The sequence below is a fragment of the Merops nubicus genome, unplaced genomic scaffold (genome assembly GCF_000691845.1).
Source record: "Merops nubicus isolate BGI_N331 unplaced genomic scaffold, ASM69184v1 scaffold19239, whole genome shotgun sequence".
NCBI lineage: Eukaryota > Metazoa > Chordata > Aves > Coraciiformes > Meropidae > Merops > Merops nubicus.
Genome location: NW_008630425.1, coordinates 12,353 through 31,142, shown reverse-complemented (window position 1 = coordinate 31,142; position 18,790 = coordinate 12,353). Strand labels below are relative to the sequence as shown.

General features: G+C 42.1%; 1 protein-coding gene across 1 annotated transcript; it reads right to left on the bottom strand.

Moving 5' to 3' along the window:
- Positions 1 to 271: 271 nt before the first annotated feature.
- Positions 272 to 18,575, bottom strand: GALNT12 (polypeptide N-acetylgalactosaminyltransferase 12; the record flags this gene model as incomplete). Its single annotated transcript, XM_008947308.1, has 7 exons — positions 18,481 to 18,575; positions 17,377 to 17,546; positions 16,475 to 16,664; positions 13,677 to 13,862; positions 11,534 to 11,651; positions 2,997 to 3,173; positions 272 to 403 (listed from the first exon to the last, which is right to left on the bottom strand). Coding segments are annotated over exons 1-7 (1,068 nt in total), but the record flags the coding sequence as incomplete, so codon positions are not given.
- Positions 18,576 to 18,790: the final 215 nt, after the last annotated feature.

Below are 18,790 nucleotides of genomic sequence, written 5' to 3'. Positions count from 1 at the left end.
AGTCATCCTTTGCTGTCTTTAACACTCCCAAGGTGTCACCTGGAAGGTGTAATTCATGGCAACATCACCTCTTCTCTTATCCTCTCACAGAACTTAATAAACAGCATCCCCTAGAATAAGGATTCTGTTAGAAACCACATTTTCAAGCCTACCAATTCTAACTGAATTCTACTAAAAGCCCAACCTGATCTTGGCATAAAAATACCTTCATGCTGAATAAGTAGGAATGCTCAGAGAACCGTGAGGAGGCCCCTTCTCAGGAGCCACGTACCATTCCAAAGAAGCCTGGTCTGTCCTCAGGTACGTGAAGTTCTGGGTACACGTTCTCCAAGAACCATTTGAAGTCCTTACATTTCAGCTTCTCTCGAAGTAGTCTCCTTTCTGTCACATCTCCATATGGTTCCTGAAAGAAAAAAAAATTAAAAAAAAAATAAAAAAAATACCCCAACTAGAACAGATGCTTTCTTCTAAATTATCTGTATACATTATTAAGGAACCGTATGCTCAAGTGATGAGTAGGACTTCTAGCCAGGAAAAATCCTCATGTTTGGGTGCTGGATTTGATTTAATTATCTTTACATTTGTTAAATGTTAGCAAAAAAGAAATGGAACAGCACATGTAAAACTTTAAAATATTTTAGAAAATGGTTTGTCTGAGAAAACTCAAATCTGTAAAGTAGGGAAGTCCCTGAATACAGACTGCTGGTAACTGAAAAAGTGTACTGGAAAATAAAACTTCCTTTAGGTTGGTAACTGAAAATCTCAAAAGCAGTGATTGAATTTTGAGAATTTTAAATTATTATACCATCCATTTGAAAAATACCTGTACAGACAGTTTTACAATTAACTGATGAAATTTGTAAAATCTGCTAACATTTCCTCTGAATGTCATAGTTTTGGGGGCGAGGAGTATGAAATCTTAAACCTCCAGAGAAAAGCTTTCATTGAAGACTTTTCCCTATCCATAGACTGGAGCAGAGTTCACATCTTTTCATGTCTGTCTTCAAAACTCTGTCATTGACTAGGGACTTCAGACAGTCAGACATGAGATACCATTTGCAGCTCCCCAGTTTTTACAGGTCGCTCGACACACGCCTTCATCAAACCAGAAATACATTTGCATTTCTCAAAGCTGTGGAAACACAACTGAAAACACAAAGCAGTTGTAAAACAGAGGCAGAGATGCCTGTTGGAGTAAACAAACAGCACGACACATTAGCTCTGAGGTCTGAACACTAAGCTTTAAGCGAAACTTTATGAGCCCAAATTCTGCAGCCGTAGCATCAATTATTTTTCCATTATGCCATGGAACTGAATTAGGGTTAGGTGAAGTAAAAGGGTCTGAAATCAGCTGCTTCAACAAGTGGTGTAGAGAGTATTACGGAAACAAGAGTGTACTGGGGGCAGCTTTGAGATGTGCCAAAAATGCACGAGTCTCAGCTTACAACCACCGTGTTACAATATGCCAGTACGCACAACTTCCAACACCAAAACACAAATATCCTTTAAAGTTTAAATTCTGTCATCACACACATCAACTGCCCAGAATTTTATACAAAAAAACTGTCAGCATTTATTGCTGTTTTCTCCGTGCATATGACAAGCAGAATGAGCCTGGCACTGCCTGTGAGCTCCTGTCTTCAGATACACAAACCCTGTATTTCTCTCAAAGTCAGATTCTAATAATAAAACCTAAATAGCTTTTATGATGTTCAGGTAAAACAATTATTACAAATGCATAGACTATAATAATCTAATTACCCAGTTTAATCCAAAGGAACATGAGATGGAAGCTAACTAAATTCAGCCTCCCCTGTGTCCTCCACTGTATCTATTAAAAGCTTAATGGCTTCAAGAGCACTTTTTCCCCCAGCACATCTATTGGGGTAGGCCACTCAAATGTGTGGGGAGCTCCCTAGAACCCTGCCTGGTCCCTACACTCTGGGTCAGCGTAGCCAGAGGTGGGTGCCCAGCAGCCCACCGCAGGGCAGTTCTCCCCACACACAAAACCACTGAGCCAGCACTTGGAAAACCTTCCATGGAACGAGAAGTGCCTGAGGAGATTTGGCACCTCCAGAAACAAGCAACAGCAGAGTGATCTCTTTTAGCCATGAATTTTGGACTTTTTGCCAGAGGTTCATGCGAGTAATTTCTACACTTTGTGAGGATATCCCATTGTTATCATCTTCCAGCCTATAGTCCCCTCACAATAAATATATCCAAGCTATGAATTTTCACACTGCTTTACTGTTTCCATCTCCATTTTCACAGTATTTAACTCCTGAGAAGTCTAGGGAAGAAAAAAAAAAAAAAACACCAACAGAAAACCCCACAGAACTGACAGAACTGAATACTTCAAATGTTTTATTAAGAACATTTTCATCTGAGTTCCCAGGACTGATTTCAATTAATTTTTGCAATATTGATTTTAGTTTGGTTTGTGTTGTTTTGTTTTTTTAAATCAAGTGTTGTGCAGCAGTAAATCAAACAGAAGAGTTTATTATGTCTTACATGAGTCCAAAGGTTTACAATCATCACAAAACAGCTAATTTTGCTAAAGATTGTTACCATGCTGTCCACTTAAAGTGCTACTGTGCATTGAACATTGTTGATTAACATTCATTAATTGTGTTTCTTTCGTAATTCTTTATTTACAGGTTGCATATCAGCTCTTTCATAGAAGTGCACATTTTAGGCTAAACAGCTTCTCCTTACTTGGATCACCTTGCTTAACTTTATTCTTTCATTTATTCATTCATTCAATATTGACACAAATGTGGCCACCTTCTAGTCTAAAAGGATTTCCGTTTTTTCCACAGAATTAAAAATTAACCATATATATACTTATTCTCTGTTTGATAGGGAAAAAAAAAAGTTTCAGAAGAAATAAGAAATAAACCTAAAAAGCACTTTATGTTAAATATTAGCTAAATTAATAGTTAATTCATTGAAAACAAATGACACTGAAATTCCAAGAACCACGGACTAGAGCTCACCAGGCGGGCGTGTGGGTTCCGGTGGTAGTAGATCTCCTTGTAGCCGTCCATCCACACCTCAGCGGCACGCACGCTGTTTGCCAGAGCTTTGGACCGCGAGTAAGGAGCTTGTTTGGGGAACACGTGACCCACGTGTGAGCAAGGGTGGATCTCCAGGCTTCCTCCACACTGCCATATCTGACCAAAGAATTGACATTGTGCATCATTAATTTGAAGCTCTGAGAGCAGAAAGATACAGTATCAGTAAATCCTTTGCAAGGGTAATATCTTCTCAGGAACATCACAGCACACAATAAGCAACACATACAATTTTTGCATGTCTCATGTGATGAGTCAATGACATCTTTGGGAACTCAGAACAAATCACTGGGAGTAAGAAGGAAATAAACCTGTCTCTGGTGTTAGGTGGTGTGCAGTTATCCCTTTCTTAGCTTTACTTTCTCTGATGGCATGATAAAAAATGGTTTATGATACTTCTGCAGGTCTAACTGTGACCTACAATACAACTTCTGTAGGCATTATTAACAAAAGAGATCAGCCACACGAATAGCCTCCTCAAAGAAACTGATGACTGATTTCTTACCAGAAACTTACTCTTGTATTCTGTAGGAAAGCTGACTTGACAATCCATGTAAACTTGTCATGTTATTGGAGAAAGATAAGTTGTGCTGCCATTTCTATATTCACCACTTCAGAAGACAAGTACGAGTGCCTGGTCATAAAATATCACTAACGTTTTTCATTGGAAAACTAGGAGAAGAACAAAAGATCCAACACACGAAAAGAAAAAGCAAGGGAATTCTGTAGCTGACCCATGGTGGTTCAGCCAAGATTGGTGAACAAACCTACCTAAATCAATATTCCTACTTGCTGTCAAGGAAAGCACTTGAACCCAAACGTGGACTTGGCAGAACTCATTCTGCCCTCACCCTCATGCCTCTGGCACTCCAAGTCAGGAAACAAATGGCCCTGGAGATAAAACCCATAAATGACCACCCAGCAGGGACACTAGTCTCAGAACTCTGTGCAGATTTTTGTAACTACTCTCATCTCCTTTGCAAACTGTAGACTTTTGGCAGCTCAGTCAACAGGAACTGACTTCAGATTTGATATAATGAAAGGAAAGCACGGCTAGACATCTCCCAGTTAGCACTGTGCACAGAGGGGCAGACGACCCATTCCTGACAGGTGCCTGAGACAAGGTTTCTGAAACTGTCAGATGGGAGGAAAGGCAGGAGACGTTGCTGCACTTGGACAGACTTGAGGCTATCCCCAATGGCTGCCACAGAGCTCCTGCAGAGGTTTGAGAACTGGCAGTCCAGTGAGCCAATTCCCCTCGTGTATTCAGCCACACACAGGTCTCAACTCACTTCTCCTTTGTAAACAGAGGACAAGGGAAATTAGCTGAGATGCACTTAAGGGGTAGAGAGGTTTGCTCCCTGACAGCCTTTTTGTACAACAAATACATGTTATTCAGATGAACATGTCAGGAGTGAAAGCGGTGAGGTAGCAAATAAGCTTCTGTACTTAACAGCAACGGATCAGATTAAAATTTTTCTCTTTCTCTCCCTAGGACTTTTAGGGATCCAGAAGGCCACTGCAGGTGAAGGCTTTCCACATGCACAAGATGGACATTTTGGGGGAGTTTGGGGATGTCAGGCCTTTACACACAACACTATGCTTAATAAACAAAATTCTAAGCACTCTAATACCTATGTTTACTTTTAAAACAAATTGTTTCCTTAAAGATATAGGTAATTCATTATTCAACTATAAGGAGCACTGGTTAATCTTTACTTCCTGGATTTAAAATTTCAATGTCTCGTTTTTCATGAGAGGTCTCTTTTTTTTTTTTTTTTTTTTTTTTTTTTTTTTTTTTGGTTGCCTTTAGGGGAAGCAGCATATTTCTCATTTCAGCAGAAATATGCTTCAAGGAACTACACAAGAAATCTAGAATTCTGTACTGATCTTTTAAAACAATTTGTGTACTTTTGCACAGAAGTTATACTACTGCCATCTCGAAAGCTGCTACGAAACCAGCTATTCACTTTCACTTTAAGATCTCCCTTTTTGGGCTGTTTCAAACCAATAGCTTTCTTAACATACTTCTATATCTAGATGACTTCTTTAACAGATTAAATTTATCAGCAAGATCTATTTGTCAGCAAAGATGAAGCACCATTACATTTATTGAAGTTTAACTTTTTCCATATTTATTATATTCCATATAAGTATTTTTTTAATGATCATTACTGTTTTGACCAGTCTGTTTTTAACCAAGCTACGAGGAACAGACCCTAAAGACTACTGAAGTAAAACTGTACAGTTAAGAAGTAAGCACATTCATTTATGCTTCTGTAATAAAGTCTGATTTAAATGGATTAAAACAGACTGACCATATCTCCGTTCAATTGCTGCCAAAAAATACAGAACAGCTGATCTTAATTACAACTCCGAATTTCTCTAAAAAACAACTGTAGGTTGCTAAGCAATGCTCATTAAATTCTGATTCTTTCATTAAGACAGTTCAAAACTGCTCTTGTGTTCATATTACAAACAAAAATTAAAACTATTTCAGCTAAACAGTTCCTCAAAAGGTTTATTTCTTTTCATTTTAATGGAAAACATTTCAACCTCTCTATAAAATCAGGTTCGAATGAACAGCCATGAAAAAAAAGCAAGAAATGCAATAAAGAAAACAAAATTGACTTGCAAATGCTAAATAAGTGACTCTGGAGAAGATTCTCCCCTAAAACTAGTTCAACCTTCTGTAACAGAGAAGCACGTTAGATTTCATGTATACTTTGCACAGTCACGTGCAGGAAAATATGTTTCTTTACTAGGTCTGACTACCTGGCAGCTCTGATTACAAGAGCAATGGTTTGCCTTCACCACAAAAAGAGAACAAGGTGACATTACTTTTTACTTTCACTTTCACCTCGATGCATGCAGATTTATTGATTTTTTTTTTTTTTTTTTCCCCACAGACAGATGATGGTGCTACAAAAAGCTACAGAAAATATTTAGATCTGGCCCTGGGATCCTCATCCCTGACAGAGTCTCTGGACAACTGACCTAATTCTGGGTCAATGAATGCTAAAGAAGAAAAGCTCTATAAGCTCTACCACCTCCACTCTTTTTTTTTTTTTCTCTCTGGGAGAAATAAAAAAAAAGAAAAAATAAAAAAAAAAATAAAAAGAGGATGCTGTCAGGAACCAGTAGCACCCACTTCTCACAGATGCTATTTCCTGAACATAGACAAACTGAGGAAAATACTCTGGTCCTGCCTCTGTCTCTGCTGCAATTTTGCGTGCTGGCTTGTGGCTGAGCCCCACCTGAGTGGGGGTGGGGGGTGCCTCCCTGGTCATATGAACCCATCCCAGCTATTCCTCTTGCAAGACAGATTTCCAAATCCAGACAGAAAGAAACAATATAAAAAGGTCAGAAAAGAGAAGACCCCAGGTAATCCAAGGCACATCATCCAGACTCACAGGCAATGACATTTCCAACAGAAGAAAGAGCTTATCAGTAAATAATTTTGTCTTTTTGCATGTGCTTGGTTTTCTCTTATGCCACGATGGTGAGCTGAAGGACAGACCACAGGTGGTGTCTCAAGCAGCAGTCCCCAGAAACAAACTTACACTGCAGTGCCACTAGCAGGACCAAGTGCAGAGAAGGGAAGAAAAACCACAACCAGGTTCCTCTCTCTCAATGTACAGGAGGGAGAAGATGAAAAGACAGGTTCTGTATCCTCAGAAAGAGGAGTTTCAATGCCCATTAAGCCCATGAAGTGAAACTTTATACAGCCAAATAGCATTAAGCAATTTGAAATCAAGGCACATTGCCTCAATCCTGCATTCAGCACATAGCCTCCACCCCTCTTAGTCATCCTGCTTTTAGCTGGAGCGTTGTCCTTGTTGCACCTCTCAAAACTACAGAGCATTTTTTCAGTTTAGAATAATCAAAGTACAAGAAAGAGGAGCCTTGAGGACAAGTCCTTTCATGTCATTGGTAGAGGGTGGTGTTTTTAGAGACTAGAAGAACAATGAATTAATTTACAGTGTTTTTCAGTGTCCCTGCTCCTAATTTTCAGGTCTGGCAGGTCTAGAAACAACAGAGACAACAGAATTAACACTGATTTACCCCTCTTGACCTTCTTCAGCACCATGGGCAGCCAGAACACCACAGCTAAGCAACATCATAGCATTCTGCTCTCCTCACAAAACAACCTCACTGCAGGAAGCACAAGTACAGGGGCTTGAAATCAAATAGAGGGAGGCACGTCATGCACAATTTGGATCCAAATGCCCAGATCTTACTGGCAATCTGCACTAGTAAAATTAACACACAGAGGTATGTTTGCCGGCCCTTGTGCAGGCTGTCATGCAAAACTTGGTCCCCAGAAGAAAACCTCTTGATCAGCCTGTTGGGAGCCCCACAACAGAGCTTCCACTCTGCTTCCTCAGTTAAGTGCCTCTCTTACCCACCATGAGCCACGTCCCCACTCTCACCCTGGTGCATGGCATGCTGCACACCCATGGTTGCTGAAGGACCAGGCTTAGCCCCCTGGGCTGGTGTACCCATGTGCTCACTCAGCCCCTGCAGAGCATAGGACTGTGCCCATGGACAGCCCCCAGCACGCTGGCTCCTGAGGACTCTGCTGCTGCTCGTTTTGAGCTTCTCCTGTGTGCTAGGCAGCTCCGATGCTTCCTCCAGCCCGTGAGAGGACCACATTTCCCCAGGCTGCAGGAGCAAAGGCACTGCTCATTCAGGCTGCTGTGCTTCAAGGGGGCAAACCCCTGGTTCAGGGGAACCAGCAACATCAGAAAGGAGACTTCCTGACAGAGCCTGGTAGAGGTCAAAGCACTGAGAGCTTGGGTCCAAAGCAGCAGCCAGTGCAGGGGCACTCGTTATACGCGAGTACTTGTGCTGAGAGGTGGAGTACTACTGCCAAAAGCAGCATCCTCTTCACCTCACGGGTGCTCCACCTGCTTGGACGTGCACTAGCAGACACAAACAAGTGCCTGCAAGAGTCAGTCTTGCTCAAGAGATGCACAAATCCAACACTTGCTACTGTCATGCTATGTATTTGTGCAAGATGGTGTCATGCTCTCTGATCTACCTTACAGTCTCCTGTCTCTGCTTATTTGTCTGCTACAATAGTATCACAGCTGAGAAAGCAATCCTCAGGTCAGTAAGCATCTCTACCCAAAAATGCACGATTCCCTCTTTGCCATCACCCACCCCCCTTCTAACTCCTCAGTAAGTAAGAATAAGAAAAAGTTCCCTTGCCAGAGTTAGCTGGGGATGACGTCCACCACCACACTGCTTTGCAGTTTAAACCACCCTGGGTTGTGACTGATGACAACCACGACCAATTCTTTGGGCCCTCAACTACGAACTCTGGTTATTGTTATTTGTGGCTCCCTGAGCAGTGTGTCAAAAGAAGGCATAAAAATGGAATCATAGAATCATTAAAGTTAGAAAAGATCTCTAAGATCATCAAGTCAAATCATCACCCAGCACTACCATGACCACTAGACCATGCCCCAAAGTGCCATGTCTACACGGTTTTCAAACACCTCCAGGGATAGTGACTCCACCATGTCCAGGGGCAGCCCGTTCCAGTGCCTCACCACTCTTTCAGGAAAGAAACTCTTCCTAATATCCAGTCTAAAGCTCCCCTGGCACAACTTAAGCTCATTTTCTATTGTCCTATTGCTGGTTACTTGAGGGAAGAGACCAACATCCACCTCACTGCAACTTCTACTCAGTTAGTTGTGGACTGCAATGAGGTCTCCCCTGAGCCTGCTCTTTTCCAGACCAAACAACCCCAGCTCCCTCAGCCACTCCTCATAAGACATGTCCCCAGACCTTCTCCAGCTTCGTTGCCCTTCTTTGGACACACTTCAGCACCTCAATGTCTTTCTTGTACTGTGATGCCCAAAACTGAACCCAGTGCTCAAGCTGTGGCCTCACCAGCACCTAGTCCAAGGGCATGATCACCTCCCTGCTCCTGCTGGACATGCCATTTCTGATACAGGCCAGGATGTCATTGTCCTTCTTGGCCACCTGGGCACACTGCTGGCTCATGTTCAGCCAGCTGTTCACCAGCAGCCCCAGATCACTTTCCGCCAGGCAGTTTCCAGCCACTCCTCCCCAAGCCTGTAGCATTGCCTGGACATCCACATGCAGGACCCAGCACTTGACCTTGTTAAACCTCATCTATCTGCCCATTGCTCCAGCCTGTCCAGATCCCTCTGCAGGGCCTTTCTACCCTTGAGCAAATCAACGCTCCACCTCAGTTTGGTGTCATGCCCTTGATCCCCTCATGCAGATCACCAATAAAGGTATTAAACAAGATCAGCCCCAAAACAGAGCCCTGAGGGACACCGCTCATGACTGGTTACCAACCAGATTTAATTCCCTTCACCACAACTGTCTGGGCTCGGCCAGCCAGCCAGTTTTTAACCCAGCAGAGTCCACCCGTCTATGCCATGAGCCAGCAGCTTCTCCAGCAGAATGCTGTGGGAGACAATGTCCACAGCCTTTAGCTTATGCACTAGGTGTGTCACGTGGTCATAGAAGGAGTTCATATTATGAACCCATGCTGCTCAGGCCTGATCACCCTGCTGACCTGCACATGCCGTGTGAGTGCACTCAAGATGAACCATTCCACAGTCTTCCTTGGCACTGAGAGCAGGCTGACAGGTCTGTAGTTCCCCAGATCCTCCTTCCAGCTCTTCCTGCAGATCAGTGTCACACTGGCAAGCCTCCAGTCATCTGGGACTTCCCCTGTTAATCAGGACTGCTGGTAAATTCTGGCGAGCGGCTCCTCCACCAGCTCCCTCAGCACTCTCGGGTGGATCTCATCCAGGCCCATAGTTCTCTGAGTGACCAGGTGGCCTAGCAGGTTGTGAACTGTTTCCTCCTGGCTCAGGGGGATATCAGCTATACAGAGGTGTTTCATACCTCCTGGCCTCAGGGTGAAGCAATTGTCCCACAGAAAACAGATCCCTGGCAGTAGAGAGAGGGTTTCACTGCAACATACACATGTATGCTGCAGGTAAGCTGCTTGGAGCTTCAGACTAAGACCTGCTGAATACTGACCAAGACAAGCAGGCTGTGTGTTTGGACTTGCATGCCAGAGAAACTTCTCCCTGTGTGAGAAAGGAGGCGGTCGTGAATTCAAGCAGTGATCCTGGCTCAGAAATCCTCTTGCAGAGAGAAACCATGTCAACTGTAGGGCTGTGCTTATTATCCTCCCTAATCCTTTTCTTTCCTTATCTTCGTGCTCTCTTTGTCAGGATTTCTGCGTTACGGGCAGCAGGAGACAGGAGCAGTAGCCAGGAAGACTCTGTGCCTCTCTGCTTAACAGGCAGACATCTCACGTGAGACAGTCTGGTGATGCTTTCTTTCTCAGGTGAGTGGTTCTGTAGCATCCAAATACTATTCTGAATCATAGAATGGTTTGAGCTCCAAAAGACCTTTCAAGATCATCTGGTCCAGACCCCTGCCATGAGCAGGGACACCTTTCACTAGATCAGGTTGCTCCAAGTCTCATCCAACTTGACCTTGAACAGGCATGAATCCTGGAAATCTGTTGTCACCTGGTAAAAAAAAACAAAACACAACCACCAACCCTCTCCTCCCACAATCCAGTGATACACAGAGATGCAAATATGACCATAAAACATACCTGATGAACAAAAAAGGCAAGTGGAATCCAGGATACTAAGCTGTGAACTACCTCTTACACCACCAGTGGATTGCTTCAGCAGGCTAAGGGTGGTACAGGGCAAAGCACAGGCAGCCAGCGCTCAGCAGCAACACAGGTAACAGTGGAGTCAAGGAGGACAAAACTCTTTTGCTCACCAGTCTGGACTGTCTTTATCTCTTCTCTCTTCCCTTGCCATAAACACTTTTCATGCCAGCATAACTATCTGGTTCACACCTGAGCACTGGTCCACCCTCTGGTGGGGTACAGATCTACAGCTCCTGGAGATTCTCCTCATCACCTTTTATAACCTTCATACAAACTCTTCCTAAAGCAAAAGGGAACAAAGCCTTCAAGAAGCACAGGTGGTGACTTGTCCTGCCCTGCTGGTAGCTGCCACCAGCTGCCTCCTGCTCACTCCATCAATACTGTGAGAGCTCCAGAGTCACATTAAAGCATTCTAAACATTTATTTCCAACGATCGTCTTCCAGCCACAGAATGCAAATGTCATTTGCTAATATCACACCACTACTTCCATTTTATACTGGCATTCAAAATAAAAGTATTTTAAAAAACTGTTTTAACATGGCTACTTCGAAGGAAAATATAACTACACTGAAGAACAAGGAAAAGAGATTCATATAAACAACTCCCAAGATATTATCTTTTTAACACTTGCTAACATTACAGCATAACATTAACAAAGAGCATGAAGAAAGAAACAAGAAACTTGTTTTGTCCTCGGAAAAAAAAACAAACCAAAAAAACCCCCAAACAAACAACAAAAAAAAACCCAAAACTTTCAACAGAGCTACTGACCCTAAATGAGAATTCAAGGTTTTCTCCTCCCCAGACTTCCATTCCTGTGTCATATGAACCAAGATAATCAAAGTACTTCTTGCTCACAGAAAACAATCCACCTGCCATGGTTGGAGACCTACAAAAGAAAGTAGCAACTATGAACTGAATAAAAAGTGGAAAATATACATTAAGAAACCATAGATAAAAAATACAATATATTTTTATTTTCCGTTTTCTCAATCTTTTCTGGATACAAAGTAACAGTGCAGTATCCTTATATATTTTACTTAAGTAAGTAAACACCCTTGTGCTTTAGCAATTAATAACAATATTTCTGATCCCATTAATATCAAGTGGAAAAACTCTCAGCCACCTACTGAGCAGAATTAAGCAAGCAGAGCACCTGAAGAGGTTTTCTCCAAGATGTGCCTATCTGTTGGCTGGTTTTCTCATACTTTGTCATGTTTGGAAGAAAAATCAGTGGCCAAGATTGGATCCTCACCGAAGACCACAAAGCCCAGAGCAACAGCACACTTGGGGGATGCACTTTCAGTAGGGTAGTGTGTGTAGATATAAAACCAAATTTGTTCATTATTGTTACTAATTGTTTAGTCTTAGGAAATTACCCTCTTCAAAGTGCCAAGCACATAATGCTGGTTGGAACTAAATTCAGCTGACACTTTACGAATTTTACCAAATTGCAGTTGAGGGTAAATATCAACAAATGATAGGTGCAGTGATCAGTTACTCTTGGTCTGTCAAAACTGATTTTACCAGCCATCTTTTTGAAGCAACTCTGTCTTACACTGTCATATGCTGTTTCAAAGAATGGAAGAAGATGAGGCAAGACAGAAGAAAAAAAAAACAACCCAAACTCCATAACCTGTCAAGCTCTTCTGTCTCACTCCAGATCTTGTCTTTCCAAACACAGTTGTCTGTGACACCACTCTCAGTACTGCTACTTCCTCCAGACACTTCCTAAGCTCACATTCCTCAGGCTACTGTGAAGCTTTATCTCTCATCGTTTTCCCCTTGTCATGTCAAAGGCAATTCTTGTCATGAAGAAGAAAAGAATCATATTTTAAATAAAGGCTTTAAGAACAGTTACTCTATGTTGAAACTTTTTTTCTGGAGGATGTGGACTAATATATGCTTAGAAGGACTAAATTACTGTCTCACTTTTACCATTCAAAACATTCTCTCAGTTGAGGAAAAGTTCATTAACATTTGTGAAGAACTGGGTATTATTACCATGATAAGCAACCCAGAAAAGACTGAGAAAATTCTTAGAGAATTCTGTATTTGTTGTAGTCCATAAGATAACAGACTATAAATAAAAGCAAGGACTAACAAAATCGTGATGCTAAAAATGCCAAACGACTGCTTCATTTCTAACAATACACTGCTGAATTACAGGAACTTCCAAATGGAGTGAGAAGACCCTCAGCTATCAGGATTTTGTCTAGAGTGTCCATTTTCCAGATGCATTGTTTGTACTCTTACCTTACCTCTCCTAAAAATACAGTATGGAGTGACAGATGAAACTGACTAATTGCAACTTATTGTAAAACAAATCAAAACTAAAACCCACAAAGAAGACATCCACGAGCTCCTATGTGCTAGCCTTTCATAGAAACTGTGGTGGGTAGAGCTGTATCATTTCATCCCAAGAACTGGTAAACGGATTCATCTTTGAAAACAGAGCATGGAACCGTCACTATCACCATGGCACAGAAAGTCTCCAAAAATACTTTTGCCTTCCTACAGGTTGATGATTTTTTTCCCCCGTTTTCATTGTTGACCACAAGACATTTTTTACAACGTGGATCTCTTTGCTTTGTGCAGGGGACATCCTTTAATATTAGTTAATCAGCTACATCCTTCCCCTGTGCTGATAAGCATCTGTGAGAATTCACCTTCAGGAGTCCAGAGACTGCTTTTGCAATAAGGATTCCATATGGAAGATTACACAGGTATGACAGCAGCATTTTTTCAAGAGCATGGTGAACAGGAGCTATTTTGGGTAAAAAGGGAACTAAACAAGATATGTAATTTTTAGTAATACGCTCTTTTCTCAAATATTTTTCAGCGCCTGGCACGCCCAAGAGAAGTCAAAAGCACCTGTAATGCTCAGAGTTTTACAAGATGCATAAAAATTAACCTGATCACATCGGTCTTGGACTTCCTCCGTTTCTGTTCTCTTTCAGGGGTAACGTGCCAAGTGAAGACCAGCCTCCAGTCAAATCCACCAATCTGGGGCTCACCAGCATTTCCCAAGTACTCAAACGTGTTCCAGTCAATAACATCGATAACAGGGCAGACGACAGCCGATTCTTCTTCCGCAATCCTAACAGCATTTTAAAAGAAAAGGTGACTTCCATTAGAAATGTCTCTCAAAAAATAAAACTGTCAAGAACAGAGGACACTCACAGATTCCAAATGCCCAGTTTTGCTTCTTTTCAATACATGCTGCAATACAAGGGTCGCTACAAGAGTAACTACATATTTCTTGCTGAGGATGCATCAGGAGGATGCGTCAGGATGGACTCAGCTGTAGGCACCTGGCAAGCATTGATCTTCCTGGGCAGTGGAAGTGAGCTACTCCAGGTGGCTTGAGAGAACACATTCAGCATCTGGCTTGGCTGCCATATCCAGCACCATGTTCTCAACAAAAACACCTCTTTTCTTCTGTACAGGTAGCTGCATTCAGGATGCTTAGCAAGCAGCATGACTATCATTCTGCAAGGATGAATAAGGTAGCTAGGCTCTTAGCTCACAGTTGTTCTTCTAACTGTGATCATCTACAAAAAGTTGTACCGAGCACTACCAAAAGTAACTCAAAAAGCAGCTTAAACAAAAACCTATGTGACACAGGAGTTGGATCTCCAACAGTGAAACATACATGAAGGAGGCCTCCAGAAACCCTGACCACATAGGAGGTTAAAAGGAGAAACAAGATAGGACTGCAGAATGAACACCTATCAGCAAGGCTGAGGTAAAAACAATTAAGATCTTTATCATACTAAGAATATATCAGAGCTGACAACATTCCTTGCATGTCTACTTCTGCAAGGAGATAAATTCCTTCCTCTGATTTCTCAATACAGGGTTTTCTGGGTTCCTTTCCAAAAGCATTTGCCCTTACAAAAGGCCATGGGATCCTCTGCCTTTACTTCAACTTCCAGAAAGGCCTCTCAGTATCAGGAGAGATCGACTTCAAGCATACAAGCTCAAACTAAGGTTTTCCTCCTAAATCACTGTTTAGCAATCTTCTCTATCCTGGTCTCAGACATCTCCTTTCACTGTTAGTTCAGTGAAAAATTGACTTGTTTGTCTTGAAGATGCTGGTATTTGTTTTAGCCCTGCCTCTTCTGATTTGGTTATTCCAGAGGAGAATTAAAACTGAACCTGTTATATTGCCAAACAAGGAAGAGACCTGATGTATCTGTCAGTTGAGGGGAGCCAGCTCCTCATGGGATTACTAAGCTTAAAACCTGCAGGCTGAGCAAGGGGCCCTAGATCTGAAATTAGAGCAGCTTGTGGTGAAATGCAGCAGAGAACAGAAGCAGTTCCAAAGAAGTATTGTCTGAGAGAGGCTGCCTTAAATATGAAATGGTCCCTTGTTGCCAGGGGGAAGATGTGACACAGCTGTTTTCTTCTTTATGATCTCCCATTGAAATTCTCTTTGGTAAAGCACACAAAAGAGCTTATAGAAATATTGCTATCTCCTGTCTCACTTGCATAAAGCTTATGTACAAAGCAATGTGAATGATATGTACACAGAGGGAAAAAAATAACAATAAAACATAAAAATGCTTTGTTGCTCTGGTAAGGAAAAAGAAGCAAAAAAATAGGCATCTGGCATGTGATTTCAGTTACAAAAGGAATTAGGTAAGTGAAAAGTGAAAAGGCTTTTTTGTAAATTGACAATTAACTAGAAGGTACAATGCACAGGCAGCTTACAAATACAACTATGTTTGCCCTGCAAAATCCTAACACTGCTGTATTGCTTCCACACATGTGAGTCGAGATATGCCATGCATATGTACGTCTGCAGCCAGAAGGGCACAAATTCCGAGACACATCCAGGGATAACTTTTTACAGAAGGTGGTTTGTGACACTGAAAATTAGCCAAATCCTTCCTCAAGATTGCCATCTAGTGGTTTCCTAAAGATGTGACGAAATGACAGAGCTGTCTCCACAGTTGCATACCGTTCCTTCCGAGGACAGTCATTAAAACTGTTTATTCTTGGATTTTTACCCCTTTGCCTTTCTTGACACTATCTATACTCTTCAGAGTTCACACACGGTTACCTGGAATGCACTTGGTATGACATTTAGAAACAAGTTAAATGTGAACAGTTTTAAGGAAAAAGGTATTTTTCCAGATATAATTTCAAATGGACATTGGGAGTTTGCACACACGAGTTTCACTAGGAATCAGGAAGACTCGCACACCTCAAGCTAGTGTGTGCTTGAGTGTGTGCATCTCTCACCAGTCAGAGAGAGAGATGGATCAGCTCAGGACTGGGAAAATGGGGTTCGTTGACTTCCCTTGCAATCTGCGTATGCCTATGTGCCCTGAAACTGGGGATGCCTCAGGACACACATCTTTCCAGACCTTCTCATCCACCACCCAGGCTGACAGAAGGAGCCATCCTTCCTATGGTAGTTTCAAAGCTAGAGGAGGATTCCTGTCCCCGAAAACAAAACTTTCCCTTCTCTGAAGAAAAACAGCAGCCTGGTCCTCAGGAGAAAACAAAAACCCACCTCCTGATCTTTTACACTTCCACTGACTGCCCCGCTGCCAGGAGTGAATGCTCGCAGTGCCCCGTGGGGCAGACTGCAGTAACCTTTGGTAAACGTGTACCAGGAGCCATTTTCCCACTGCAGAAGCCTGCCGAGTCCTCTCCTCTCCTCCTGCAGTGGGAGAAGGCCAGGGCAGAGCACCACCTCACCTGGCCAGGAGTGGCTCCAGCCAGCCCTCGTGGCACTCGCAGTGGCAGTCCAGGAAGGTCAGGATGTCTCCCTTGGCCACAGATGCCCCCAGGAGGCGGGCTCGAACCAGCCCCTCTCGCTTGTTTGCGCGGATGAGCCGCACCTTGCGTAAGCCGGCCACGTAGCTCTCCAAACTCTCCTTTAAATGTTCTGTAACAAATATAAAAAGAAGATACAGCTCTGGGATGATCGGTATAGGTCATGCTACAGAATGTCTTCTTTCAGTAGCGTAGTACTTAGAGCAGTGCCTTAACGACCAGCACTTTGAAGTTTCTGATAGACTGTCTATGTTAGGAAAGGACAAGGAAAAAACGCAGAACTTGTATGGGCACAAATCACAGAGACTTTCAAGAAACTGAATGCTTCACATTTGCCTCTGCAATTAACTTCCACATTTTGAAGTGCTTCTCAAATGTTACATAAAACTTTTTCCATGTAAAAGTTTTATTCTTAACACAGTTCATGTGTGGTGGAAAAAAACAGCATTGGCTTCATGTCCCATAATTCAAACAAAAGCAGACAACCAGGTAGCTCTCGCTGTACTAGACACCAGGGCAACCTTAGAGCAATTGAAACTGGCTAGGAAACCTGAAGTGCTCTGATGGGACTGTCGGTTATCTATGTATGCAATCACTCATGTTACAGCACATCACACATTGTTTCCCCATTTTAAACCAAATTGGGTCACGAAGCAAAATTTTTCAAATGGTATGCCACACGAAAAACTATTTTCCAATTAGATGCCTATTTTGTACAAGTTTATGATATGCCACCCAAACAGCGTATCTTTTTTTTCCTGTGGACTCATTGACCAAAAACACCCCCATCAACAATCAACATTATTTAGAATTATTCTTCCTACCTTTGTCACTGTAATCATCTACAAGGATAATTTCTTCCAAAAGTATATCTGGAGATGTCTCAAGAACACTATGGACAGTTCGCAGAAGTGTTGACCAAGCCTCATTATAAAAAGCTATCACAACAGAGGTTTTCGGCAGGCTGTAGTAATCATACTTCTTCTCTTTGCACCTGGAAGGCAGGGGATTACACTTAGTGTAAGTGCAAAAGCATTTGTTAATTTTCAGAAAACTATTCTCAAATTAGGATTTTGTATGCTATTTACTAACTGTAAGAAAACAAACAAAGGATCTTAAAAGAACTGTATGTACATGGAAAAGTCACACAAGAACTTTCAGGATGCTCGTCTTCCAGAAGTCCCATTTCTGCAGCAGCATTATGACTAAAAAATATGCAACCCCCTCAAAGACCTAAAAAGAAAAATAATAGGAGGTATTCTGGGCTGGTGTATGTGCAGTTGCTGAGTCGCTGTCTTTTCACTATATTACCTCAAGTAGAAGAACAAGCATCTCCCAAAATATTGCAGAAAGAGGGGGGGAAAAAAAAAAAATATAGAACCTAAGTGTGTTAAAAACAGTAGCATAATTTACTGATAACTTGAGCTTTGGAAAATGAAACAAATGCTAGACAGTAAAAATATAACTGTGAAGAAACAGCAACATATAAAGAGAAAAAAAAAAAAAAAAACCAAAAACAAACCAGCAACAGAACTGAGATGTATGTACACTGAAGCAGGATTTGGGAAGACCACAGAACTGCCAAGTTATAATAGGGAAATACACAAAAAACCACAGACATAGAAACGCATGTTTTTGGCTCTATGGAGAGCCAGGAAGTTTGCAAACCTTTGGATTAAGCTCCAGAATGTATTTCCTATAAATATATAGATGAACTTCCTTAATGAACATAAGGATGCCAAGAAACTTACTGCTGAGCCAAATGTGTAAATTGTTAAAGATTCCCCTGGCCTGAAGGAGTTTTAAAATAATGATGGTATTCATTACCATTTTCCCCCTTTTCTTAGAGCATTCTGTACAAGCAGTTTTGCCAAAAACCAACAGAAACGGTGTAGAGATGTTTCAATTTTCTCACCCCTCCAACTTACTGCTTGGAGTCACTGGGACTGGCAAGGGGCAGAAGGACACGCTTCAGCTGCTGTGGACCACTAGGTCCCAAGAGATACCAAAGCAAGTGTGACATCCCTCCTACCAAAACAGGACAGCAGTGAGTCCTCCAAAACCTATGCTATGTGGAGCTGAAGAGGGAAGCCAGAACTGATCAATAGAAAACAGGACAGCATCCCTTAGGTCAATTTAGGGGAACAAAGTTCCCCAAAACATCCAGAAAATTACATTAAGACTGCTTACTTATAGCACACTGAGAATATATTTACCATTTCATGCCACTGTGTTTGC